Genomic DNA, 27,383 nt, shown 5'->3' on the forward strand with positions numbered 1-27,383 from the left:
TCCAAAATAAGTCTCATTAAAGAATATAGAAAACTTGATGCTGCATATTAATCATGTTACCACTCACAGTTGTGATTCCCTTACCATGCTCTTGCAAAGAAATCCAACTTGAATTAGTTGAGCATAAAAAACTACCATGTGGACCCAGGAATAAAGAATTTCATGTACCTTTGGTGTATTTTCGTTCGCTTCCCCTGCCAACCATTAATAAATATGACCAATTCATATTTCGGGAATATTTTTCTGACATCAGGAAAATACATCTTCATGAGGCATTCTAGATTTCAAAAGGCTTTGTCATATTAGAAACTCATTACTCCAAGGAGGACTATGTTTACTGGTGTGTGTGTAATTTGTGTTGATTTGTCAAGCATGTAGGAAAAACATGATTCTGGACTTTCTTTGTACTTTTAGAATACAGTTAGTTTACTTAGCAATTGAGTGAGTGGTCTTTATTCCTTATTTGATTTTTGAAATTAGTTTACTCATTTAAAATATCATTATTTATTAAAAGTCTCTGATTAAACTTGCCTGTTTTACCTATTTTGCATTATTTTCATTTTATTACAAAACCTTATATTACAAAAGCCAAATATTTGTGAATAGCCAATACTAGCTAATCTCCCTCTAAGCCTCCCAGACAGCCCTGAACATCAGAACATTGACCAAATTATTCTGGACGATGGTGCTTGATGACCAATGAAGAAAACCTATCTTAATGGTTCTCTCCTTGACAAGTCTTGTTTCTGTGAAATAGTGAAGATATTTTCTTCTGAAAATGTTTTGTGAACCAAAATCTATGATGTCTAATAGCTTTAATTGAAAAATACAAATTAAATCCACCTCTAGGCTCTGAAAGAATCCATTCTAGAAGTCCTTCTCACAATTTATACAATTTATCCACCACTGTTATTTAATTCATTGGTCAGCAAACTATGGCCTGCAGGTGGAATCCAGCCTACACCTTTTATTGTAAATGAAATTTTATTGGGACACAGCCATGGCCATTCATTTATATATAATATGGCTGTTTTCATGCTGCCACATAGCCGAGACACAGACCATATGGCCCTCAGAGCTTAAAATACTTACTATCTTCATCTTTACAGAAAAAGCTTGCCAATACCTATTTTAGGCACTTCCATTAAAAAGAAAAAAATTGTTTGAATTATAAAGATACAAATATGTTTCCATTTTCTTCTTATCACAAAGATACACTCGGGCCTATATATGAGTTGTTAAGATTTTTTGACTATCCTGGATATCTCAACACTACTTATAACATTGTTTCTATGGATTTTTTGAAAAGTATAATCGACCAACTTTAAGAAAGTTTTGGAAAACAGCCTATTTGTAGATGAGGGATATTATCTACTTAATTGATTCACCCAAATAATCAAGGAAAAGGCCTGAAATGCTCTGAGAAACCATGTTTATTTCTTTTTGAAACCAGGTGTATGTAATCAGTGAGTCATAGAAAGTTGTTGACAATAATAGCAAGCACTGCCTCGATACAAACAAAAGGTTTATTTATTCACATTTAAAATAACAACAATATTCTTCTAATTCTAGTAATTCCACAATTCTTAAAATTAAGAGCTAAAATGCCTCTTAAGACTTATGGAACAAATTTTTTCAGATAACATACAACTTTATTAGTAATTTTCCTTTTCTCAACCGCATTTTTACCCACACTTCTAAACTGTCAGGGAGCAACCTCAGGCTGTGTAATAAATGGAAATGGTTCAGGTAACTGTAGAAGACAAGACTTACCTTCCTGTGATGCTCTTAAAGAACAGATAAAAGCAACACATGTATCCTGTACTAATGATGGTATTTGTATGCTTGACTTATATAGCCCACAAACTTCTCTTTTCAAATAGTTTTCATAAATATTAAAATATCAGAAATTTTTTTTCTAAAAGTTATCAAAATAATCACTAGATATTATTTAATAGAAAAATCAAGCTACCAAACCTATAATTTAGGCAAAAATTGTTTATTCGAGAGTGTAAAAATATTTTAATTTACATACCATATTACAATGAATCAATATGGAGTCAAAACTGCACAATTACACATTCATTAAAATTCCACACATCATCTTCAGAATAATCAGTCTCTGTACAAAGATTTACAGATGTCCAATGCATGTAATTCTTCCTCAGTGCGCAACTGAATTTAGAGGTTCTGCTCGAATATTCCCCAAATCAAGTGCAGAATCTGTTTCTTCATCAATTTCTCCAATGACTGCACTGCAATTATTTGAGGGGGAAAAAAATGTTAAAACAATCTAATTTCTGACTAAAACTGAGAGAACAAAGTAAAAAGAACTACTTAAGGTGAAAACCAAGCTTTTTCATGAAATAGTGAATTAAGCATTTAAGTCAGAAAAATCAAGAAATATTATGAAGGCAACATTATTACAGGGATCAATATGAAAAGACAGAATTCATACAGTGTTATAGGATCATGAGTCTAGGAAGGAAGAAGACACAAATGGGATAGATATGGTATGAAAACCCAAAACTTCCAATCCTATGATCTCAACTCCAGGGACTATATCGGGGGGACGGAGGAGGGAAGTTCAGCAAATAAAAGTGTCTGTTAAGTAACTTCGATGAACTAAATCCATCAATGGTATATAACATCTATAAATTTCCTTTTCATGATTTCTCTGTTTACTCAATTTAAAGACCAAAAATTACGGTTGATTATATACAAAAATGATATAATAGCAACAGGTAATTAGGCATCTAACAAATGATTTTTTAATGTGATTAGCTTGAGTTAAAGCCAATAAACTTTTCCTTGATTTAATACAAACATAATTTCTATATTATTAATTTTACTAATACCATGCTAGGTAACCAAGCCATGGCTCTCTGGCTGGATATAGTCTTTGTTACATCCAGACCACAGGGCATGTGTGAAACATACCACACACAAAAAAATGGTTATTTATATATGTTTGGTTTTAATAGAGTATTCTATAGATGGATATTTTGAATACAGAACTTGCCCAATTTTGCTTTAAACTACATAAAGCCTTTAGTTTTCTAATGATGGAAAGTACCGAGCTGAGAGAATATATTAAGTTTTCTCAGGAGAAAACTTAAGAGTATAAAGATCTTAACTGCACCCTTAAAAACTTAGTATCATTTGAAATCCTTATGGAAGACAGTAGAGTACTGGTAAATGTTTTAAAACCAGCTCTTCAAAGAAAAATGGGGAGACCAGTCTGCAGTGTTTACTGACACCCATAGTGCAAATACTATCACTATGGCCAACTTCAAGCTACCAAAGAATCATCAATCAACCAGCTTGCAAAATTCCTGAAAATTTAACAATCTCCTTTCATAAGCCAGTACAAGCTGGCTTTAGCACAACCCTGGGTCTACGGCAAAGTTTTAAATTTTTTAAAATTAACATTTAAAAATATGTTGTTTAACTTAGAGCAGGAGAAAATGTCTTAAAATAAACTATTATGCAGAGCCACAATGTAAAGCATCAGTGTTGTTCTGGTCAGGAAACCTGGGCCCCACCTGCTCTGCCTTCCTTTTATTCTTTACAGCCCACTTTATAACTTCACACCTAAAATCTTCTCTAGAAATAATTTTACAAACACTTGATTTTTATTAAAGATGAAATCTATCTAAAGATGATTTTTAAGATAAATAATTCAAATGAATAGTATTCCTTTATCTTCTATATCCCACCTGTCCCCCAAAGTAATGAAATGCTAATATATTTTTTGCTGCCTTCCAGCCATGTTTTAATTCTATTCAGTTCTCATTAGAAAATTGATTGAACAATCTTCTAGCTGCTATAATGGCACTGTTTATTATAGTAGCTCCTGGCCATATGTAACTATTAAAATTACAATTAAATAAAATTTAAAATTCAGTTCTTCAGTCATACCAGCCACTTGCCAAGTCCTCCGTAGCCATACATAGCTTTTCCATAGGGTTTAATGCAGATACATAACATTTCTACTGTCCCAAAAATTTCTACTGAACAGCTGCTCTACATGGTTGCAGACATTTTTTAAATTGCTACCACTAAAATGTATCTTCTCAAACTACTACTAAAATGTATCTTCTCAAACAAGTTAACTGAGGCCACAGAATAAACAAAGGACATATTAAGTATGCCAACTATACTACAAAAGGAGAAAAAAAAAGTAATGGATAAGTACTTATTTGTAAATTCAGCTATATTATAGAGATTTCAAACCCTAGCTTAGGTACCCTACGAGTAAATTTACATTCCTCTGAAATTAGGAGTGTTATGGAAGAACACTCTAAGAAGCCTCTCTAATAGTGTTAAGTTTAAGGCAGGGCCCTTTCTGGACCCTATCCAGGCCACTTAATTATTTGAAACATGGGCAAATCTCAGTAAATAAAAACCTCTTCTCCATTTAGCAAAGCAGTACACCTATAGTATATGTAACCTACATTAAAAAAAAGACATTTTACTTACACATTGTCTCCTCTTACGATGTATAACCCTAGTACCACTTGTTCTACTCCCTGTGAAGAGCTGAACACTCGCTCATGGCTCTCATCCAAAATCAAATTAATGGTCTGGTCAAAACCTTTTAGTGTTCCCTATAAAAAAAAAAAAAAAAAATCAAGAGAAAAAGACAAATATTCTGGTTTACCTGAATGTATAAATTCAACCATACAATTTTTGTTGCTGGGCACGCCAACAGAAGTACCTTTTTTACATATAAGTCCACTGTAAAACAGAATACCTCTTTATAACCAACAGTATTCTTGGGCACAAAACTTACCTCTTGATTTTTTAAGGGGTAAAACAATTATACCACACATCTGACTAGTGTGCAGAGTTGTTGAGTTACAAAGGACATCTATGTACCAGTGTATTTCCAACAAAGTAGCATAAAAGCCCAAAGTCCAGTCTAGGAGCTAACATTCTAAAGATACAAATTAAAACAAGTAAAATTTAAGGAAAAACTACACATATATATGTGTATACATATATATACACACACACATATATTACATAATGTATGCATATATATGTATGTATGTATTTACATGGAACCACACATAATAGCTATAGCAATGTTTAACAGTATCACTCCATGCTACATACTAGTACTAGGCCCTGTGCTAAACAAACTGCACACATTATCTCAATAATGTGTAAATATAATCCCACTTCAGAGAAGAAAAATTGAGGCACAGAGATTAAGTAGTCTCTCAGGGTTCATAGGTAGAAAGTAGTAGAGCTAGAGCTAAGATCTGAACCCTGAAAAGACGGCTTCAAAGCTGGACCACTGTATGACTATAATATACTAATATGAACAAGCAAATATAATTTACCATTTTTCGGAGATTCAAATCAGTACTAAAAATATATGCAAACTCCAATTGGTATTAATAACTAATAATAAGTACTTTCTATTTGCCAGAAAGTGTTCTATGGGCCTCTCATGTATTTACTGATTTAGTCCTTCCAATAATGCCATCAGCTAGATATAATAATTAGATATTAATAATTAGAACCAGAACTTGAAGGAGATATTCAGATAAAATTTTATTGAAGAATCCTAATTTTGAATAAAGAAATACATGGGCCTAGTGTAACCTGTCTCAAATGCTATTCAAGTTTCTGAAGAAACATCATTTATGGTTTTCTGGTTGGTTAAATCTCTCAAGCTCACTATCAAACAGTTTCGTGTTTTAAAAATCAAGATATATAAAATTAGAATGAAATAACGAGAAAACGATAACCTAGAATTAGGAAGAGAATCAAAATATGGCATATGTACTATACTAAACTAGATAGCAAATAGCTATCACACCCATACATGGCCTCTTGGCTTCATTTTACATAGTTATTCTATCAAATGATCCATGTGCCAAAGAAATATAGAACTACTGAACTTTAATATTCAAAATGCTTTCTTTTTTTTAATCCCCACCACCACCACCACTTCCACATCCTGACCTTCAGATGTGGCCTTCTCCCCTTAAGAACTGGATCTTTGAAGGTGGGACGTCTCCTCCCACCCACTTGAGGCGCACACCCATGGCCTGGTGCACCAGGGGTATGGGCCGTGGCTCCACTGGGCCTCAAACCCAGGACCTACTGCTTGTAAAGCAGACGTGCTAACCACTACTCTATGGAACCACCCCCTCAAAATGTTTTTTAAATAACTTTCTTCTTCTATAAAATTAAAATGATTTTCCAATTTATTATTGCTCCTTCGTTAAGAGTAGAAAAAAATGTAAACTTGTTTTCATAAAATAAAAAAAATACTTGCAAATATTTAAAAGCAATAGGTTTCCTGAAGGGTTGAGATTAAAATATTTTGAACTGTCCTTATTTGACAAAATATAATGAAATGCCTAAAAGAAAACATGATTGTTCTCTTGATTAAGAAGGAAGCAAGGTAAGTGGCTTTAGCTTTGGAGTCAAATCCAATTTAAATCCCAGTATGGTTGTGCCACATATTATCACGTGACTTTGGGAAAATGGCCCATTTTCTAAGCTTTATTCCTTACTCAGAATACAGAAGCAATTATTCTTCAGAGCTATACTGAAGAGTAAGTGATAATAATACATGTAAAGTGTCTGGTACATAATATAATTTAATAAATGACAAAGTCTAACACTTTGGTAATAAAGTCACTTAAGGACTGAGAAAAATCACAAGGATTGAATAGAAAACAAACAACAAAACTGCAGAATGGGAAAAGATTAAATTATATGAATTAGGTAATTAGAAAATAGAGAAAATTTAGCTGCCTTAATTTTTTTTTTTGGAAAGCAAACAGCCATATGAATTAGAAATAAAGAAACAATTAAGTAGCCAAAAATCATAAGATAAATTCCTCCAACCAAGAAACAGGTCAAGAAAAGAATCCAAGATTTTTCTGGAATTAAAGTAGATACTGTGATAAAAGGACAAATGAGATGAAATAAATTTAGAGTCCATCATCATTTGTCCTACAGAAGTCATATAACCAAAAAATAGTTAAAGAATATTAATACAAGCCATAAATATTCATTAGTCTATATATGTATCTAAATCATAAAAAAGTTTCTAAGAGACATATACAAAATTTCAAAGAAAATTATGATTTATGTAGTGACTATCAGAGCACTAAATGAGGAAGGAAATAAAAAATGGAATCGGAAGATAAATATAAAATACAGCCAGATATCTGAAGACTAAACTCAACACTATCTTAGGGAAGAATCTATTATATTTATCCTAGCTCCTAGAGCCATGTAACTTACACTCGAACATTTATTAATAAAGAAAATATGGATCGACAGCCATTTATCAAAGATAAAGAGCTGAATCATAAGAAAATTGTAATGTAGGCATTACAATTTACTACAGTACCTAGGCATTAGAGATCAGAGGTTCTGCATTAAAATTTATAACCTATAGGCCTCCAAGAAAGCAGAAAATGAGTATGTTAAATACTTAACCACAATCATTCTCCCGTCAGAAGTAATGACAGCAACAGTTCCTGATAACTGAATCAAGGAAAGCAATTCATGGTAAGGAAATGGTTTGAATTACTAGGGAAAAGATGACAGAATTAAGATACGTCTATTTAACACAGCCACTACATTCACAAAATAAAAATTTTAAATTTCGAACTTCTTCAATCCCTTGTGATAATTACACAATTAGAAACGGAAAAAAATAGAAAAAGAAAATTATTTTCTGTATGTGACCAGTGTAACCTGTCTCAAACAGCTAGGCTATCTGGTACTCTTTTTACTGAAGACTATTGACACTCTTGACTTTGAGCAAGACATTTCCCCCTTTCTTAAACGTGTCTATCTCTAAAACAAAAATGAATTAATCAATGTTGAGTGATTTCAAGCTTAAGACACTGTATTCCAGGACTCGGCTTCTGGAACTTAAAAGAAAAACTATAATCAGTGTATCGTTAAGTCTGTAGTATTTCACTTTTGCCCCGAATTTGTATGTGAGCACAATGTAGTGTTTCTGCCCTGAGACTTTAAAACGTTAACAAATGTAGAATGCTTTAAGACTGACATAGGCTTTTTAGTTATTTGCCCCCTGTTACATGACAACAGCAATTATTTTCGTTTTATCAACAAAGAAGTTGAGACTAAGTGGTAAAGGGTCAGAAATTCATTTTGTGCACCACCCTTAGCTTTTGCTATTCTCGAACAATGAGCAAAACCTAAGAATAAAACAAGTACATGGATTAGACCACAGTTGCCGCTGGGACTGTTCATTTTATTCCAAAACTTCTACGCACAGGCCCTACGGCAGTACTAAGGATGAATACCTGATTTCTACAGAAACCGGGAAAAGTTCAGAATGAGAACCTTTTTCAAAGTTAAAATTCAAAGGCGCCTGGGCCAGTAGGAGTGCGGCGGTTCCAGCCCTGGGACCGGGATTGGCGGGTACCAGATCCTTAACCTCCACATCCCCGCCACGCAGCGGCGAGGAGTCCCAACCGCCCGCCGATCCCAACCCGGCCCTCTCCAGTGTGGACGTGGGCCTCGCCGTGGCTCCGGCTAGCGCCGGCGGCGGCCACCAGAGGATACGGTTGATGTAATTCTCCAAAGCGGACGTCATGATCCTCGGCCCGGACACTCCGGGGAACACAGCAGCGAAGGCGACGAATGGAGCTAAAAAAAAAAAAAAAACGGCCGCCAGCAACTCACTGCGACCCTATCAGATTGGGTGCAGCAAATATCGCGAGAATTACAGCGCCACAGCTTCCGTGGGTCGGAGATGAAAAGAAACCGGCCGACCATACCCATGAGGCCAAGCGGTGACGAGTTTATTGCGCGTGCGCAGTATGTTTCCGCTGATTTTTCCCGGCGGTGGTTTGGTAAGCCGAGAGAGACAAAAGCGAGCGAGAGGCAGAAGAATAGAGAAACGTTTCTGAAGGTGGGGTAGTGGGAAAAGGGAGCGAGATTCTTAGCAGAGTCAAAGGGAATGGGTAGAAGTTATTAGGGGAAAATGTTGAGGAAAGTTAGGGGAAACGGAATAAGGTGTTTTCGTCACCAGTGAAGTAAAGATGCGTGCTGTTCTATGAAATGTAGGTGAGGGGAAGTGGAATCTAGTTTTTGACCAGAGGGGCCGAAAAGTAATCTTTCAGAAGCTGAATGGCCCAGGGCAAAGTGGTGCACGTTGTGATCTTAAGACGTAAGAGCCTGGAGAACACCAATAAAGCACGTTCGCACATTCTGCATTTGTCTAAGTGCTCTAACATAGTATTCACTTATTTAAGAAACAATCCAAGCCGGAAAAGGTGTGTGAGCTTCAGAAGGCAGTCTTAATTTTACCGCCACAGGGTCTCCCTGTCCTCAGGGTTAAATTAGTAAAAGGTCTGGTGCACAGCCCTAGAAAGGATTAAGGAAAAGTCTAGATAAGCACCAAGCTGGGCTCTAGTCCTGGCTCTCCTAAGAATTGTGTGGGTGCCCTTGAACTAGTAACATCAACTCATCTGGGCCTCAGTTTCCTTAAATGCTGTCACAGTTATCATTTCGGGTATTTCCAAATGTTACTAGAAACGTTCTACTGTTGTGCTGTAACTTCAAAAGTTAAAAAAGTATCTATATACAAAATACCAGCAGGAACTATTTCCTTTTTTTTCCTCCAAGATCTCTTATTTGTCAGGCTTGTGATTTAACTGAAGAATTGTGGGTTTGAAATAACATGCATGTCAGCAGTTTTCTTCCTAAAAGTGATTGCATATGTTTTCATTACAACATTCCCACAAAACTCTACATACAGATCACCCCTAAATGTTAATATTTCATATATTGAAATTTTATATTCTTATTTTATATACTTATTTGAAACTACATATAATCAAGAATGTCGTTGTGAGTAACCCTGTATTTTCTGAAAGTCTTTGGGAAAAACAATTGTACTGTACCTAGGAGATTTGCGACATATTTGACCATAAACAACTTAAATACTATTGTTTGTGACTATCTTTCTTTGTGGCACAAAGTTCTTCTAAATTCTGAACTTCCTAGAATTTCCTCTGTGGAATTAAGGAAAACATGGGTTTCTTCAACCAAAATTACTGTTTACTTCATGTGTATGTTTCTTACTCATTATATTGTCCTTATCATAAGGTGAAGGCCCCACTGTCAGGGTGAGGAGGAGTGGTACATGTTTGATGGTTACTGAAATCTTGTCTTCTTGATCAAGCATTCACGGGGTTCCCAGCCTCCATCTCTCCAATGAACATGCTCCATGGTTCTGCTTGTGTCTTCTCTGGGTTTTGTTTTCTCCAAAGTCATTTGCTGGTAAATGACAGAGCCAGTCTGAACCTAGACAGTTAGGCTCCACTGCATTATTGTTATCCAAGGGAAATGCCCAATAGAGTAAAGAAGATCACAATGTAAACAAAGCTCATTTAGGTCATTCAGATGTGGACACTTGGGGTTCTTCCTTCAGAGCCCATCTTAGGTAGTTACAAAGGGGCAAAATTAAACACTTGTCTGCCTGTGGTGCATTTATTCCATTTTTTCTTCAATATTAAGCATCTGTGATGTTAATATTAAACTTCTGTAGCAGGGTTTGGCAAACTAACACTTTGGCCAATTTTTTAAAATAAATTTTATTAGAACACAGCCATACTTATTAATTTACATGTTATTTATAGCTGATATTAGGTGACAATGGAAGAGTTGAGTAGTTGTGTCTGAGTTCATATGGCCCACAAAGCCCTAAAATATTTACTATCTGGCTCTTTACAGAAAGTTTGCAGATTTTTGTTCTCTAATGTCAACAAGTGAAATTTTTAAAGCTCTTAATATTACCAAATTTTCCTCTAAAAAGATGCAAAACACTCTCCCACCAGGAAGGTGAGATAATCCATTATCTCAGCCTCAGGTATTACTATAATGCCCCTTTTGACCAGCTTTGAAATATGATTGGGGTCCATTTTTCTAAACTTAACAAGTTGCGCCATGAATAACAACAAAACCCATCATATTAGACTTCAGAAAAATGTGTTGTTTCCTTCCTCTCTCCCTTTCTATTGGAATTTTAGTCTAGACTGCTGGAACTTTTCCCAAGTCATTACCCCATGTGATAATAACACATGTAATAGGATTTTTCATGCATAAAAATAATGGTAGAAAATAATGATCTGAAGTTTAACATACGCATCAGAAACTAAATTAAAAACCGCAGATGAGTCATAATAATGCAGTGGATTAAAAGAAATTCTTAGCAGAGAGTTTTTTTGGAAACAAAAAATGGTAATTCAAATTAAAGACAACTTGACCAGGAATATTAATCATTGTTTTTAATTGTTGAACATCAGAACTCTTTTTTTCTTGAGAAGTCCCAACTTTATGAGTTTAAGTGGGAGTTGTGTCAATGTATCAGGTGCTCTATCCTGGACTTTCTTGCAGCTAGAGTGGTCTCAGCTCTGCTTATGACTCTCCCAGACTTAATTGTGTGCCACAGAGAACACAGTCTGTGGGTCAGAACAGTTGTAGCAAGAGCAAGTTCATAATGGAGCCCTGCCATTGATGCTACTGGTGACATCCAGGGCATATGGGCTTGCCAGAAGTATTGGGGCCTGCAAGCTTTAGCCTGTATTGTTTAGCAATGACATCCACAGGGACCCAGATTTGCTGTGTGTCTGGGACATGCTAAATGGCTGTATAACTTCTGAATCTTATTCCCCAGCCTGTCCTGTAATTATGTAAGCTACTCAGTATGCTTTAATAAAGTTCTTTCTTGCTTAAATAAGCTCGAGTTGATTTTTAGTTTCAAGCTGGCAACTAAGAATTTTAACCGAGAAATGTTCTGGAAATGCAATGTTAGCAATGTGCTACAGTGATCTTAAAACATTTTTTCCTCATTTAGCTTATACGTTTTTTTAAACTAAAAAAAGGTTTAACTGAAACCTCTTTTTACAAGCCTACTTTAAAATTCTAAATTTTTTATCCTAAGTTTATTACAATGAATGTAATTTCTGTCACACAGTATTTTATGTACTTTAAATATATTTATATTAAAACCCTGGAGCTGCAGATTTAACACGTTTATGGCAAAACCCATACCCATTATCAAACCCATCAGCTGATTTTATTTTTCCACTTAAATAAATGTGTTACAATGCATTCTGTGGGAACCATTGTAAAGTCAATCTACCGTGAGCCCTGAGCTTCCCTGTACATCCTTTCATTAAATCTGAAATGATGTAAACGGCAGAAAGTGACCCCATAGTTCAGGGCCATTCTTAACCCACTGATTCCTCTCTCTGGGAGGATGAGGTCATCCAGCTTTGGGTGTACCTCCTGATTAGTCTATGTCCAAATCTCATGTATATCCTTTGTCTTGCTTGTTAACTGTTTCAAAAGCAAGCCAAAGTGAAAACACCATTAGGTAGGTGAGTCTGAATTGCCATTCTGACCCATTCCCAAACTAGCCAGCCTGTGGTCTGGCCATTGGTAGGTGCCAGCAGTAAACTTAAGCATCCCCTAAACATATTGGGCTCTTCAGATAAACTTTTGACAAGTCTGAGCTCACCTTCTTCCCCAACACTATAGTGATCTAGTGACATTTAGAAGTCTGGGCCCAAGTCAGCTTGGTGACTGATGTGATGAAAACGAAGGCTTTGAGGTGCCCATGCCCCTTTCTTAGAGTAACTGGCCACGGGGTGGTGAAGCTGCAAGGTTCTAGAGCCTACAGAATAAGTCATTCATTGGAAATGTCAACATTTCCAATACCAGTGGCAGTCAGATACTCAAGCAAACTCCTCCTCCAATCTTCTTCAACTCATGTTGGAATGATAGTGGCTTACCCCAAGTTTTTGTGAGACTGTCCCTATCATATTTCCCTTTTTGAGTCCTGGGGTTTTTTTTTATAGACCTTTCTGTTTAGAAGAGTGTTTTAGGATGGAGGCTCCAGAAGCACACCTTGAAGGAAGGATTTATTTATATGTCAGTGATTTATTAAGGAAGTGATCCCAAAAGAAATCACTAAGGAAGTAAGGGAAGCAGGAGGGGAGGAAACCAAGCATGGCTGCATTTGCAGGCTAGGTCTTACCCAGGCTGACCTCCAGGGAAATGCTGGTATGTGAGTTGATGGTGCACAGTTTTGCTGCGTAGTTTTGTCCTCATCTAAGGCAACGGACCTGGCTTCTATAACCCATACATTTCCAGTCTTGGGGAAGGCTGTCTGGGGTAGAGGAGGCAAACTTCTAGTTTGCTGGGAATGAGGTCAAAGTCCAAGTGGCCTAAAGGTGATAGGATTCTGGAAAAGTAGCAGGTGTTTGCCTCAGGAAGTAAAAGCACCTGAAGCCAGGAGAGTGGGAAAATGTTAGGTGGGTCAGAAGATAATTCCAGTTAGGTAAAAGATTTAAAAAGTGTATTTCTACTTCTGATCAACAAGATATACAACTTCAAAAAACATTCATTTGTAATCAAGACAATTCTTTTGTTACATTGGCAGTGGCAAAAAAAAAAAAAAAAAAAAAAAAAGGACCTGTAGAGGATTACGCACTGTATAAAAGAAAATTTTTGTGGCATTAACAGAACCTATCATCTGAACATTTGTTGGCACACTTTATTATTATTATTTATTTTTTAGGCAAGGCAACCCTTGGTTGACCTCACAGATTGCAAGGACCTTGTCAGCTTACAATCCCTTATTTTTTTTATTTTTTACACCTATAGCACCTGGTCTTCCTAGGTGGTCTCCCATCCAAGTACTAACCAGGCCTGACCCTGCTTAGCTTCCAAGCTCAGACAGGATTGGGCTTGTTCAGGGTAGCATGGCTGTAGATGGCATACTTTATTGTTGGACTGTTCTTTATTATATATGTAATCCAAGTTTGGGTAGGAGTTGTCATAGCTTGAGGGCGCAAAGGAAGTCATATAATAATAATAACTCAGATTTCTCTGTTTCATGCCATATCTGTCTCATGGAGGATTTTCATCCCCCATTTAAAGTCTTCCTGGTCATTTCTGGGAGTCCATTTGAGGTGTCTCACAATAATTCACCAAGAGTCTTTTCATTTCTTCTATTCCAGATTTCATTATTGGTCATACAATTTTAAGAATTTTCTTTTTTTTTCTTTTTCTTTTTTCCCCTCTTTATCTCCCCCTCCCCCTACTTCTACCCCTGACCTATGGGCGTTGCCATTTCCCCTTAAGTACTGGATCTCTGAAGGCGGGGCATCTCCTCCCACACTCTCCTGGCGTGCACCTGGGCCTGGCACACCTGAGGCCTGGAGCACCCAGGGTATGGTCTGTGGCTCCACCTGGGGCACGAATGCAGGACCTTCTGCGTGTAAAGCAGATGTGCTAACCACTACACTACGGAGCCACCCCTTAAGGATTTTCTTAAGGATAGCCCTCTCCACCAGCTCCATGACTTGTGCCTGCTGTGACCAAATAGATATCTCTGGGGGTGTGGAGAAATGAGGGAGCAGGGTGCTAACTCCCAAAACTTCCAGAGCTTCAAGCTATCAAGGTTGCCAAAATGATAGTCTATTCTCAGTATCTTTCCTGAGCTAAAGCTATAGTATTCAGATCTTAACTGATGAGGATGACTCCTTGTCTCTATAGCAGAGCTTGTTATTGGGTTCTGAAGGAGGGCTGCATGGATATCTCAGTCTCAGAAAATGCTTGTGAAAAACAACTCTTTCTTGCTTCTGTCTGTAGCTGGCCCCTTTGCACCCAGAATTTAGACATAAGACCATTGAAATGGGTGAAGAAAAAGTTCCTCTTCATAATCTCTTTCCACTTCATGCAAATGAGCTCATACAAATAGATGACTGTAAACACATCAGAAATTCCCAGACCTACCTGAATTCCAGAAGTTGAACAACTACTCTATCTTAAATTTGTCTTTCCTGTGAATCCCTCCAAAGGAACTCCACCCCCACCCCCTACCCCCACCACACACACACATCTTCACAAACAGAAAAACTCTCTATAAATATAAATGTTGCAGTGGGATTTAATCTTTTCTACTTGTTAATTCAAAACATTTTAATGATACTTTGACATGCCAAGACATTGAAAAAGTTATTTGATAAAAAGTATCAACTGAATAAGACAGTTTTTAAAAGAAGTTTACCATTGTGGGGGAAAATATATACATACATACATATAAAACCACCATAGGAAGGCAAAAAGAAAAGTATGCAATGGTGTTTGTTACCACAGTTACTGCTAGAAACAGGATCTCTATATAGCTAACCTTTTTAGTCCCATTGTGGTTAGTATCTCTTGCTGCTTTAGGTTGCCAAGGTAACAATATCAGGAAAACACAGAACTTAACTTCTTGACCATTCTCAATTCTACAAATGTTCATTGGTGGAGCAGAATGCCGGACGCTTTGATGATCATCGGTTATCCAGAGCTGCTTCTCTTGAGTTTCCATTGTAAAGACATTACATCTAAAATAAATAGAAGTAGGTGAGGTATTCTCTCTGTAGGTTTGGGTTGACAGGTACAGGAATGGAATTACACACAATTAGCTGATGTTGTAATGGGGGCAGGATCTTGGATGGAAACAAGGAATTTGGAAGGATCCAGTTTTAGCGCCAGTGAATTATTCATTTTATCCAGTGGTGGAAAGATAGACAAATGTCTGAGACTGGTTGGGATTGAGAAAATAAATCCAATTTAGGAGACTGATCTAAAATTTCCAGGTTGTTTTAGTTATCAATTACTAATTGATGTCTCCTCTTGCCTGAGACGGGGATGGGTTGCCTAACTTTAATATAGATAATATTCTTGATATCTCAGTAATTTCACCACTTGGCCTGTCCCCTTAATCATGTCATACTCCCCTCAAGACTCTGCTGTGGCTTCTCACTTGCTGAGGGGCAAATTCAGGCTCGTCCACAGATGCCTATCTTCACCAAAAATTATTACACTGTAGTCTACCTATTCATTGAAAATCCTATTTCTCTAGTTTTCAACCTAATTTTCATAAATTGTAAAACCTGAATACTTTCTAACATGTTTTTTTCCTTCTATTAAAAGTTATCCTGAAAAAAACAAACAGTAAAAGAAGTGTTTGTTAATTGCACTGATAAAACAGACTTGATTCAGAAATACATGCCTAATAATTTAAACCAAAATTGTGCATGTTTTATTACTTCCATCCTAATTTATACTTAGTTTGTAAAATGAAAAAAAATTTGGTGTCCAGCAAAGTGCAAAAAAAAAGCAACTCTCAAATCCCTGTTGTTAAACAAAATCTACTTCTTACTCACCTGGAGTCCAATGTGGATCGAGCAGCTTCCCAGGTAGTGCCCTCCTAATAAAGACTCAAGAATCTGGGGTTCTGTCATTCTTAACATTTGACCTCATAGTCACTGCAGAAAGGAAAGAGGACTTTGGAACTACATAAGTTATTTTAAAATGTTACACCTTGATGTGGTTTTCATTACTTTGCCCTGTATCTTAGTGTCTAGAAGAACTAAGTCACAATACTCAACCAAATAGCACAGGAGACTAGAAAATGTAGTCAACCTTATGCCTGGAAGAGGAAGGGAATTGGTAGACATCTAGCCTCTCTGTGCTGTGTTTCAGAAAGCATCTAAAATTAATGCTCTCATTTTACACATGGATCAAACAACTAAAGGATTTGATTAAAGAACTTGTTTAAGATTACACAAATGTTCAGTGGTAAAACTAATCCAGAACTCAGGCAACCTAAACAAAATAGTTCCTCTGATGTTCCAGATTATCTTTCTATACTGACTGGGAGGCTTTGGGTTGCAAATGACGGAAAACCAGAACCAAAATGGATTAAGAAAAAAAATAGTGCAGGTATATATATAGAGTCATGTAACTGAATTGCCCACAGATTGTCTGACTTTAGGCTTTTGGGGAGTCTTAATTCACAGGTTCATGATGCCATAAGGACACCAGCTCCATTTCGATTCTTGTAGCTTTGTTCTTCAGGTGCTGGACTCGATTTCATGCTGGATTCTCTCTTGGTAGCATTAATGGACCTCGTATTCTTCTCACACTGTGAGCTCAAGTCTCTAAACCTCCCAAAAAAGAAAAGGAAGCCTCATTCATAGGAATCCTTAGTAAATCTCTGGCATATCATTGGTCAAAATGTGATACGTGCCTATCCTTGAACAGTCACTGTGGTCAGGTATAAGATGCTCTGCTGAACTTAACCTGGGGATGAGATCTATCCTTCAAAACACATGGCTGCTTTATACCGGGGATGGGTGAGTTCTATAGAAAATGAAGTCTTTCAGACTGGGAAAAAAGTGAAAATGGAGCTAAGGAAGAGGTCAACAAATATCCACTTTTCCTTAAGATATATTTAAAAGTAATGCAACGAAGTTCCAATATCCGGATGCCAAGTAGCTAATAGATCCAGTTATGTTGAGTCAGTCATAGTCCCTTTATATAATATCTGTAGGACCTTTTTTCATTTTGAATTTGTTTGAGGTTGTTTATATAACTGTGGACCTAAGTTTAAAAATAAAGATTTAGAAGTAACAGCATTTACAACTGCTGTTTTTAAAGTGAGACATCCTAAAAATCTATGGTTCAAAATATTTATTTTTTCTAGGGATTTGTGCTCACAAACTTTTTGGACAAAGATCATACCCAGGACCACTGCCAGCTCAAAGGACAGAATCTTTTTTGAGGCTTCTCTTACAGCATTATCTGTAGCAGATCAACTCCCCTATGCATTTTCAAATAGCCCCTGAAAATATACTCTTCGTACTTTTGCCAAGAAACCTCATGATTCCTTATTCTTTTCTTTCTCTTAATAATTACTTTCAAACATTTTACTACATCTTAAAGTGTTATACATATTGAATAGAATGAGCTGTGTAAAATAAACATTTTGTTTTAGGTCCAAAAGAGCTATATCTTTTTATGCCTCAGAAAATGTTTTAAAATGTTTTAAAACTTGCTACCTACACAGCGGGGGAAAAAAAAAAAAAAAAAAAAAAGGTTTAATGATAGCCCTTCAATGCACCATCAGAACTCTTTTATACAATTTCATAAAAGACACACTAGATTATTTTCACAGAGAATTGGTTTCATTTTAAAGATATTATCCTAAGGAATATTCCATATAAACAACTCACATTTTCTATAGTCTTTTTGTTTCTTTCTTTTTAAGGTTGAACTAGCATCCACATCAGGGTTTGATGAATCAGAGCAATGCTGATGTTAAAACAAGGTAATACTTTTGCAATCTTCAGTAACAGGCCATGATTGCATGGGCTGTATTAGACCTTTCATAAGATAGAAAACAATGTCTTATTTTAGCAGCTATGGTAATAAATGGTGGCATGTATATAGTAGTGAAATGAATTGTTAAATAACATTCTTATTGGTTATTTTTACTTATGTCAAGTATAAAGTGGATTACTAATTAATGGTAGTAAGATAAAGTAAAGTATCCTTTAAAAATAAATTTAGGTAAAGAAGTGAATTTATTTAAAGAAAAAATAAATGATAACATCATAGTTGTCCTCGGATACAGTAAAAATCCTGAAAGTGGTAGAGGTATAACTAAAATTTGGGGAAGCTTGTCTCTGCCCCTCAGTATGTGCTAATGGATTTGTAAATAGGAATTAACTGTTACTTTCTATATGGAAGTGATTTAGATGTCCCCAAAGAGCTCTGAAGTTAAACAGGAACAAGTGTAATGCACTCAGCAGAGAAGTGCAGTCATCTTTGAGCTGTATCTGCTATCTGCTCCTAGGCAGAAAGGTATTAACATCTGTGAAGAATGGATTTGTACTTTAAAAGAAGCATGGTTAGAAATAAAGGTGTAGAAACAGGAAATTTGCAAGATGGCATGCCTTCACCTGAAGAGAGAACCTTCTGTTAGGCCAATTCAAGAAGCTACTGGACAAGGATATGCTTTTGTCACACAGAAGCCAGTTGTCATGACACATTCCAGTAATGTAACCCCTTTCTGCTTCCTTGTTTTCCAAATACCCTTGTGATAATTGAGCTCACAGATATCTAGACTGATTGGCAATTACACTCCTTATTATAAGTAGATAAAGAGGCTTAAATAGCAGTCTCTGGTGAGCTTTGTTAATTTATTCACTTTGATTAGATTAGTTTCTGTGTGAAAGATTAAAGGACAGATCTGGACCTTGTCACTGGATCAAGATACATGCTTGCTTACTTTGTGGGGATCTATCTGGGTGAGCAGCACACCTGAAAAATACCTAGGTCTCATGGTCACCTTTTCTCAACTTCTTTAATTCTACCGTTCATGCTATTTGTGATTTAAACCAAACTCTTAATATTATTTTTATACCATGTTAACATATGAGATACTTTGCAGATATCCTCCTAAAAAAAAAGATATTTATTTCTGTCATTTAATTTTGATAATCTAAAGACTCACTGTTTTGCAAAAATACTGAGTTATTTGAGTACCCACCTGGCCTGAAATTGAAGCACCAGACAACTTAAATATTTTTCAAACTACTCTATATCTTTCTCTCCTTCATTGCCAACATATTTGAATGAGCCATTTGCTCTCTCTGCCTCCACTTCTTCAGTGCCAAGTGTTCCTCTCCATCCCCCACCATCTGGCTCCCACCCCCATTATTCTGCTGAAACTTTCTTCTAGGTTCTGACTGATAATAGATAGGGTTCTTAATTGTCACTCTACTTTACTTGTCTACAGAGTTGGATGGTTTGTTTTATTCCCTTCTTTGGAAAACATACCCTGATTCCCAGGACCTGCTGTCATTTAATTTTCTTCCTGATAGCTTATACCCTCTCTCTCTCTCTTTTAATGTCTTTTACTGAAGGTTTTTTAAAAAATAAAAAAGAAAGAAAAAGAAAGAAAGAAAGAAAGAAAGAAAGAAAGAAAGAAAGAAAGAAAGAAAGAAAGAAAGAAAGAAATATAATATGGCAGATATTCTTTTCCTCTTGCCTCCTATTCTGAAGTTGTATTATCATTAATATGCTTCTCTACATTGTGTGTCTGCATGTTTCATGAAAACTGGCTTTCGTGTGACAACAGCATATTTTTGTCAAGTGGCTTCTTGAACTGGCCTAACAGAAGATTCTCTCTTCAGGTGAAGGCATGCCATCTTGTAAATTTTCCTTTTTCTATACCGTTATTTCTAAACACACTTCTTCTAAAGTACAAATCCATTCCTTAGAAATGTTAATGTACATTATTTTATATTTTAAAATTTCACATATGTGGTATGTTATAGCATCCTTTGTAGCTTGCTTTTACCAAACATTATGTATTTGAGATTTATTTATTTTGATGTATCTAGATTTAATTTATTTTAATTCCTCTGTAATCTTCTGTTTAAATACAGACTTCTTTTTTATTAAGACTTAAATTTTTTAGGGCAGTTTTAGGTTCACAGCAAAGTTGAGAGAAAGGTACAGAGATTTCCCATATACCCTCTAACCCTACACATGCATTATAAACATTCCCTACTGGAGTGTACATTTGTTATAACCAATGAACCTACACTGACACATTGTAATCACCTTAAGTCCATGGTTCACATTACTGTTCATTTTTGATGTTGTATGTTGTATGGGTTTGGGCAATGTATATGACATGTATCCATCATTATGATATCATATAAAATAGTTTCTTTATCCTAAAATCCTGTTTATTCTACCTATTCATCCCTTACTCCCTCCCAACCCCCACAGCCACTGATCTTTTTACCTTCTCCATACTTTTGTCTTTTCCAGAAAGTCATATAGTTGGAATTATACAGTGTGTGACCTTTTCAGATTGACTTCTTTCACTTAGTAATATATATTTAATGTTCCTCTGTGTCTTTTCATGGTATGATAGCTCATTCTATTTTATTGCTGAATAATATTCCATTTTCTGTGTGTGCCACAGTTTGTTTTTGTTTTTATCCATTCACTTACTAAATGACATCTTGGTTGCTTCTAAGTATTGGCAATTATTAATAAAGCTGTTGTAAACATCTGTGCAGATTGTTTTGTGGACACAGGCTTTTCATACAGGTTTAATACAAGCTTTCAATACTTAATACACTTTTTAAATTTTACATTTGCTTAAGTGATTTTGTCTATTTCCATAGCACCAGCTATCAATTATAGACCAATGAACAAAGGAGTCCATTAGCCTTAGAGAGCAATTTGGTTATAAGTTGAGCAAGCTCCATATATACTTCTTGTAGGTATTGAACTTGTCCAAAATGGGAATCATTATTATTCTTGGAGACTTTCACTTCTCCCACTCCTTTTCTACCATAATTGAGAGCACTACCACTTTCCAGTCACCAAAAATAGACAATTTTGAATCATTTTTTTAAACCTATTTCTATATCTTTTTCTTATATCTAATTGTTTATTGAGTCCTTCTGATTCTGTACACAAAATGATTCATTTTTTTCTCTTTTCCATGTTTACTACAATTAGTTTAGATCAGACATTCATCATTCTTATCTGAATTATCAAAGTTCCCCTTCAAATATTTTTCATGCATCTAATCTATCCCCATTATTATTTATCCTTCATCATGCTCTAGAGTTATCTTTCTAAAATGAGTTGGTAAACTTTTCTGTAAATAGATAGATAGTAAACATTTTAGACTTTAAGGATCATAGGTCTCTACTGCAGCTACTTAACCCTGCCATTGTTACCTGCTAGTATCCATTGACAGTATATAAATGAACAGAAGTGGCTGTGTTCCAATACAATCTTATTTACAAAAACAGTCAACAGGCTGGATTTGACCCAAGGGCTGTAGTTTGCCAACCCCTGTCCTACTCATAACTTGGATCATGTATCTCCCCACCAAAGCCTTTCCATTCTCTATATAACAATATTTACCATCCTTCTAAATCTGGCATCATCCCTAATTTAACACTGAAGGTCAATTGCCTCCATCTGTGAAGTTTTCATCTATATTCTGATATATTACTGCTATCTGATGATTACTGCTATTTGATGAAAATGGGAAGATGGCTCATTGGCAGGTAGACTTGGGGATTTGGTCATGGGAGGATGAGAACACTTCCATATGATCGTTCCATATTCTCAATAAACTATGGACAAGGATACCTGCTGAGAGATAAAAGTGGGAGAGGTGGGGTAGAAAATGAAGAGAGAGGAACCAGATCAACACGATCATCCTGGGGTGTAGAAAAGTAAACTTACTAGAGAAGTGCTGCAAGATTTCTGGGCCACATCAAGATTCAAACTGTGAACTAAAATTGTGAATTTGAAGTCAACTTAGTCATCTGATTATTTAACTTCAGTGATTACTAACACTTTCCTGTTTAGGCGTAGACAGGAGAAAGCCTGAAGCAAAGTGATTCGGGTTTCGTAAGGTGAGTTCAATTGAGGGAAAGAAGAAACTGGAAGTTAAAAGTGTTTGCAAGGGGGCACTATGTTCATGATAATGGAATCTGTACTGAACAAGATGGGAAGTGAAGACAGAACAAGACTTTTGGATAAAGTGATAGAACGAAAGGATCAAATGTCCCCACACCATCGAAGAACTGCAAGGTTATATGGAATTACTTGCATCAATGAACTGAATGCATAGGAAACTACAGTAGAAAACTTGAAAGATTTTTCTATTTGAAATCTTTGAAAAGGTTTGTATTTTTTTAAGAGAGGTAAAGGTCCAGGGTGTGACCATAAAATGGGCGACTGAAGTGGGAAAAGGAAAATGTCAATGGAATATGGAGATCAAGAAACTGAGAATCTAGGGCTTTTTCATGGGTCATCCTCTTAGGTATTGAAATCGCCAAAGTTAAAGGAAGGAGACTGGGTGGAATGGAAAACTTGCCAGGAACAGAAGACTAGTGAATGAGGAGGTGTGAGTAGGAAGTTGACAGAAGAGCGTTAGAACATGTAGGAAACAGTGGTATATCCAGATGATGTCAACATTGAAAGAAGAGTGATTTTGCAGGAGAGAAAGGGTGAGATAATTTGGAAGTAGCAATGGGGAGCAAGAAAGGCACTCACCTCGACTCTTGGCCCTGACATTCAATGTTTGCTCAGGGCCCAGATAGGTTTCAAGTAAGGCAAGGAAGTGAAGAGAAGTGAAGGCAAGGGAAAAAAGGGAGTTGCTGCTCACACATTGTGGTCACAAGAGACACTTGAAGGGGTTTTTTTTTTTTTGGTTGTTGTTTATGAAGGGAAGGATGTAGGATAAACAGAGCTCATGAGTTAAGAGTTTATGAGAAAAAGAATGACTTAGGTTGGGATTGCAGATTAATGAGGTACACGGTGTGACATGTGATGGGATTGGTCCTGAGAGGTCACCTTGTAATATTCTTGGTGGTGTTTCAGTCTCAGGCACTAACTTATGGTGTGGCTTTAGGACTAACAGTTATTTTCTGAGCAGCTGAGAGTTCTAAAATCATCTTCCACAATTAGCTCTGTTACCTTGGACAAGGTGCTGACCCTGTCAAATCTCAATTTCTCCATCTATGCAATGAGGAATTGGTCTAAATCATCTCTAACTTTTTCAGGCATTTTAAATATCTAGTGTAAAGAAATGGGGTCATGCCACTGGTAAGTTTGCAGTATTAGAAATAAATATCCATCTTGTAAATCAATGATCTATCAAGAGCTATTATTAGGAAAAATGAGAAATATCTGCAAGTTTATACATCTGCTACATTTGGCTTCAAAACATGTTAATGATTTTAACAAAACAGATAAATGACAGAACAATGCAGCATAATTTAGAGACATTTGGCTATGCCTTCCTGCTAAAGCAAATACACTTTGTAATTCATAAGTATGAATTGGTAATAGATTTATGATATCTCAAATGTTAATTAGTAATTAAAATTGAAACTGAATTTCCAATTCTTATCTCTCACCCTTCTTTCTTTCTTTTGCCCCTCCATCGAATCTGTATTATTAGTTAACTATATTATTGTTATAACAGTGGGATAATGTATGAGTGAGACTTTTCAAAGCATACATCATAATTGGTGAAGGCAATAAGTTAGTGAGGAGGTACATTCAATCAATAATAAAAATGCTTTTTTCACAATTTTTTAAATAATTTAAATATTTCCTATGTGGGCGTCAGGAGCGAGTGTCCCTGGAATGTGCCACCCTGACAGATTATTTCAAATTGAAATTAATTAAAGCCCAACAACAAACTCAGGAAGAATTTTTACCTTCCCATTTTTCTTAAAGAGATTCAGATAGAAAAAGACATGCTTTAGAAAGGGGACCTTGGCATAAGCACCTTAATCATTTTCACCTTAAATGATTCAGGAAGACTCCAAGCATGTTTACTGGATTACCTCCTGTGTTCCATTGTTTCCAAGTTGCCTAGCAAGAATTTGCCTGTCGTGTGTTCCACTCTTCCTCAACTATCTGTAAACCGCTCGTACTCATTTCTGAAATCTAATACCCCACCCCACCCTTTTTCTTCTTTGTCCAATATATCTAATGTTGCCTCACTGTCTTTGGAATTTCCATGCTTGTATGAATTCCTTGTGGGTATACATAAAATATTTGATGTTCTGCTGTTAGCCTGCCGTATGTCGTTTGAATTATTCGACCAGCCAAAAGAACTAAAGGAGTAAGGGGAACATTTCGCAAGCCCCAACACCTACTAACCAACTTGGTTGAATTAATAGCTTAATTCAGTCAATCCTGTAATCCCACTAATAACCTACTGTTTAAAAATTGCTTATTTCAATCTAAACTGTGGAATAACTTTGGGTCCAATCAGAAGATGAATCCTGTAGCTGAGAAGCTTATGCTGAGGTCTTCCTGTTTAGCCAAGTTAGGCATTCCCGTAGGTATTCTGTCGAATGGCTAGACTCTTCAAGGAAAGAAGTCTCTAAGGAAAAAAGCAACAAAGCTTATGGATGGCAGGGAAAGGATATTGCATAAAATCAAAGGGAGTAATGTGAACATTATATATTCATTAAATATTCCTTATTTGCAAATAAAATTTCTATATATTAGAACTAAAAACCTTATATGTGTGAATTAATTTCACTTGATTAGGCAAAAAGTTATAAATTGAAGTAGATGGAAAATGTATTTGCATATGATGAAATCGATACAGAAGTTTATTTATTTTGCAATATTTAATTAATTTTAAGTTTTTGTATTTGAGGAATGGCATATTAGCTTTTTTTTTTTTTTTTTTTTTTTTTTTTTTGGTATTGTACCTATAGTTTGGGTAATTGCCCACTAGATGGCAGGGCTGTGATTTGAGTAAATGTCACAAGACATAATAAGTGGACGTTCCCTAGGTATAGGCAATTGAAAGAGCCAACACATGGAATTCTTTGCAATACAGCTTAAAACCACAAGTTAAGCACATATTTATGTATTAGATTTTTTGGGGCCAAATATTACATGATCTCCATCACCAAAGAAATGAGTCTTTTAGCAAGAAATATGTATGGGTTTTTTTGTTTGTTTGTTTGTTGTTTATTGTTGTTTGCTTTTGTTTTTCGTGTGTGTATTTTCAAGCACTGTAATAGCACTGTAATAGAATGTGAAATACTATTATAGGTTTTTTTTTTTTATTCGAAAGTATAATGAGAACATAGGAACTATTACTAATAGTAATTTAGCCTATGATGATGATGTTAAGGCAAGGTATTCTTAGAAAATTTTAGAGAAATTACGAGTCTAAGAATAGCTCATTACCTAAAAAAAAAAAAAAAAAAAACAATTCTAAAACAAACAAACAAACAAAAAACATTCTACAACAAAAAGATAACTAATTGTAATAAAGTGGCAACATAAAATTTTAAATTAAAAAAATCTAATTCTTATCTAGGACAGGGCTTTACAAGAAAAAAATTATTCGGTTCAATATATCAATAGTACCAAAGTATTGTAAATACAGAGGTTTAAAAATGGGCAGGAGAACAGCAGTAAAAGTTCAGCATTTAGAAATGGGTTCTGTTTAGAACATGAAAACTAGATTTTTTTGGGGGGGGGTTATCAAAATCAGGAGTAGATGAGGTCTGGTGTTTTTAAAGAAAGGCTAAAAATAATACCTTGGATTAAAGATATTTGGGCAAGCCCACTCCACAGCATTTGAATATGGACAATTGTAGCTCAGACAACACAAGCTTAATTTTGCCTTGGCAAATAAGGGCTAGAGAGGGTGGAGCAGCGGCCAGAGTCTGCACTGTAGTACATGCAGACCAGGGTTGAGATCTCAGCTTTGGCATTTATTAGCTGGGGGGCTCATTTTACTTTCCAAGTTTTCATTCCTTTAAAATGGGGACACCTGTTGAAAGAATTAGAAATGTATGTTAAGTGCCTAGCACATAAAAAGTGCTTCATAAATGATATTTAAAGTTATTGAGATATTGTTAAAAACCCTAATTATACTTTTTCTGCTCGAGCTGTCTTTACCCATTTTGGAAAATTGGTTAGTCAGGATACATACATAATATTGAAAATAGAAGAACATATGAATTGTGGGATGAGAAGAAGAAAAGTAAATGACAAAACACAAACGAAACTTTTCTAAGGCTCATTGGGAGAAGTATTGAAAGCTGAATCAGAATCACCAAGATCTCTGAACAATATTCCTATCTATTAGGAAGGAGATAGCTGATATTTCTGTGAGGAGGGCGAGGGGGTGGCAGGGAGGATGCTGCTAGAATTAGCAGTCTGGTTAAATCCAACTCCCTGCTGCTTTTGCACCCACACAGCTGAACAGAATGCAGCCCATAATGATGCGGACTGCTTTCACTTGTCCTCATGACCACTGTCTCTAAATAGGTGATGTTGCTCTGCAGTGATACCATATATACCCCCAATTTTTGTTGATGACTTCATACTTTCCGAACCTCTCTTCAAACCTCCAATGCCTCCTTCCATCATAATTACTCTCTGCTGATGACCTTGGTTTCTGTTTCGCTGGCAAAATAGAAGCCTTCAGAGAATTTCCATGAACTCCCCCACCTCATCTACTTACCTCTTGCACCTGTGTCTGTTCTCTCTACCTTCTTTCCTGTTACTAAGAATGAATTTGTACTATCTCTACTCTTAGCTAAGGCCAACCACTCACTGATGCACTATATTCCATCTCTACCTATAAAAGCCATGACTCTAGTAATTCTCACACATTCTGAGATTATAATTATTCCCTCTCTTTTGGATCATTCCCAACAGCACACCAATGGATGCTATTTTTCCCATTAAAACAAACAAACAAAAAAGATTACTGTGCCAGCTTTATTTTGCTGCTTTTTAAGAAACAAAACTCTTTAAAAGAATTATCTTTATTGACTGGCCCCTTTCTCTACTTCCATTCTCGCTTGAGCTCAATCCATTAGGCTTTTACCACCTCTGCTCCACAAAAACTGTTCTTATGAAGATCACCAATGTAATTTGTATTATTAAGTTTGATGACCAGCTCTCAACCCTCATCTTCCTTG

General features: G+C 35.9%; 1 protein-coding gene, 1 long non-coding RNA gene and 1 pseudogene across 2 annotated transcripts in view; 1 reads left to right on the forward strand and 2 right to left on the reverse strand.

Annotated features, from left to right (window-relative positions):
- Positions 1-1,507: 1,507 nt before the first annotated feature.
- On the reverse strand, positions 1,508-8,687 carry LSM8 (LSM8 homolog, U6 small nuclear RNA associated). Its single transcript, XM_016163267.2, has 4 exons — positions 8,575-8,687; positions 7,474-7,514; positions 4,483-4,610; positions 1,508-2,255 (listed from the first exon to the last, which is right to left on the reverse strand). Exons 1-4 carry the CDS (start codon positions 8,603-8,605, stop codon positions 2,165-2,167), a joined length of 291 nt encoding a protein of 96 aa, XP_016018753.1. The 5' UTR covers positions 8,606-8,687; the 3' UTR covers positions 1,508-2,164.
- A 7-nt stretch (positions 8,688-8,694) lies between these two features.
- LOC107519979 overlaps positions 8,695-27,383 on the forward strand; it is a 67,460-nt gene continuing 48,771 nt past the window's right edge. The window contains exons 1-2 of the long non-coding RNA XR_001599206.2: positions 8,695-8,923; positions 18,128-18,187. This is a non-coding gene — a long non-coding RNA (uncharacterized LOC107519979). The remainder of the gene's footprint in view (positions 8,924-18,127; positions 18,188-27,383) is intronic.
- On the reverse strand, positions 13,678-13,796 carry LOC118610815 (annotated as a pseudogene).

The sequence above is a fragment of the Rousettus aegyptiacus genome, unplaced genomic scaffold (genome assembly GCF_014176215.1).
Source record: "Rousettus aegyptiacus isolate mRouAeg1 unplaced genomic scaffold, mRouAeg1.p scaffold_m13_p_13, whole genome shotgun sequence".
In the NCBI taxonomy this organism is placed as follows: Eukaryota; Metazoa; Chordata; class Mammalia; order Chiroptera; family Pteropodidae; genus Rousettus; species Rousettus aegyptiacus.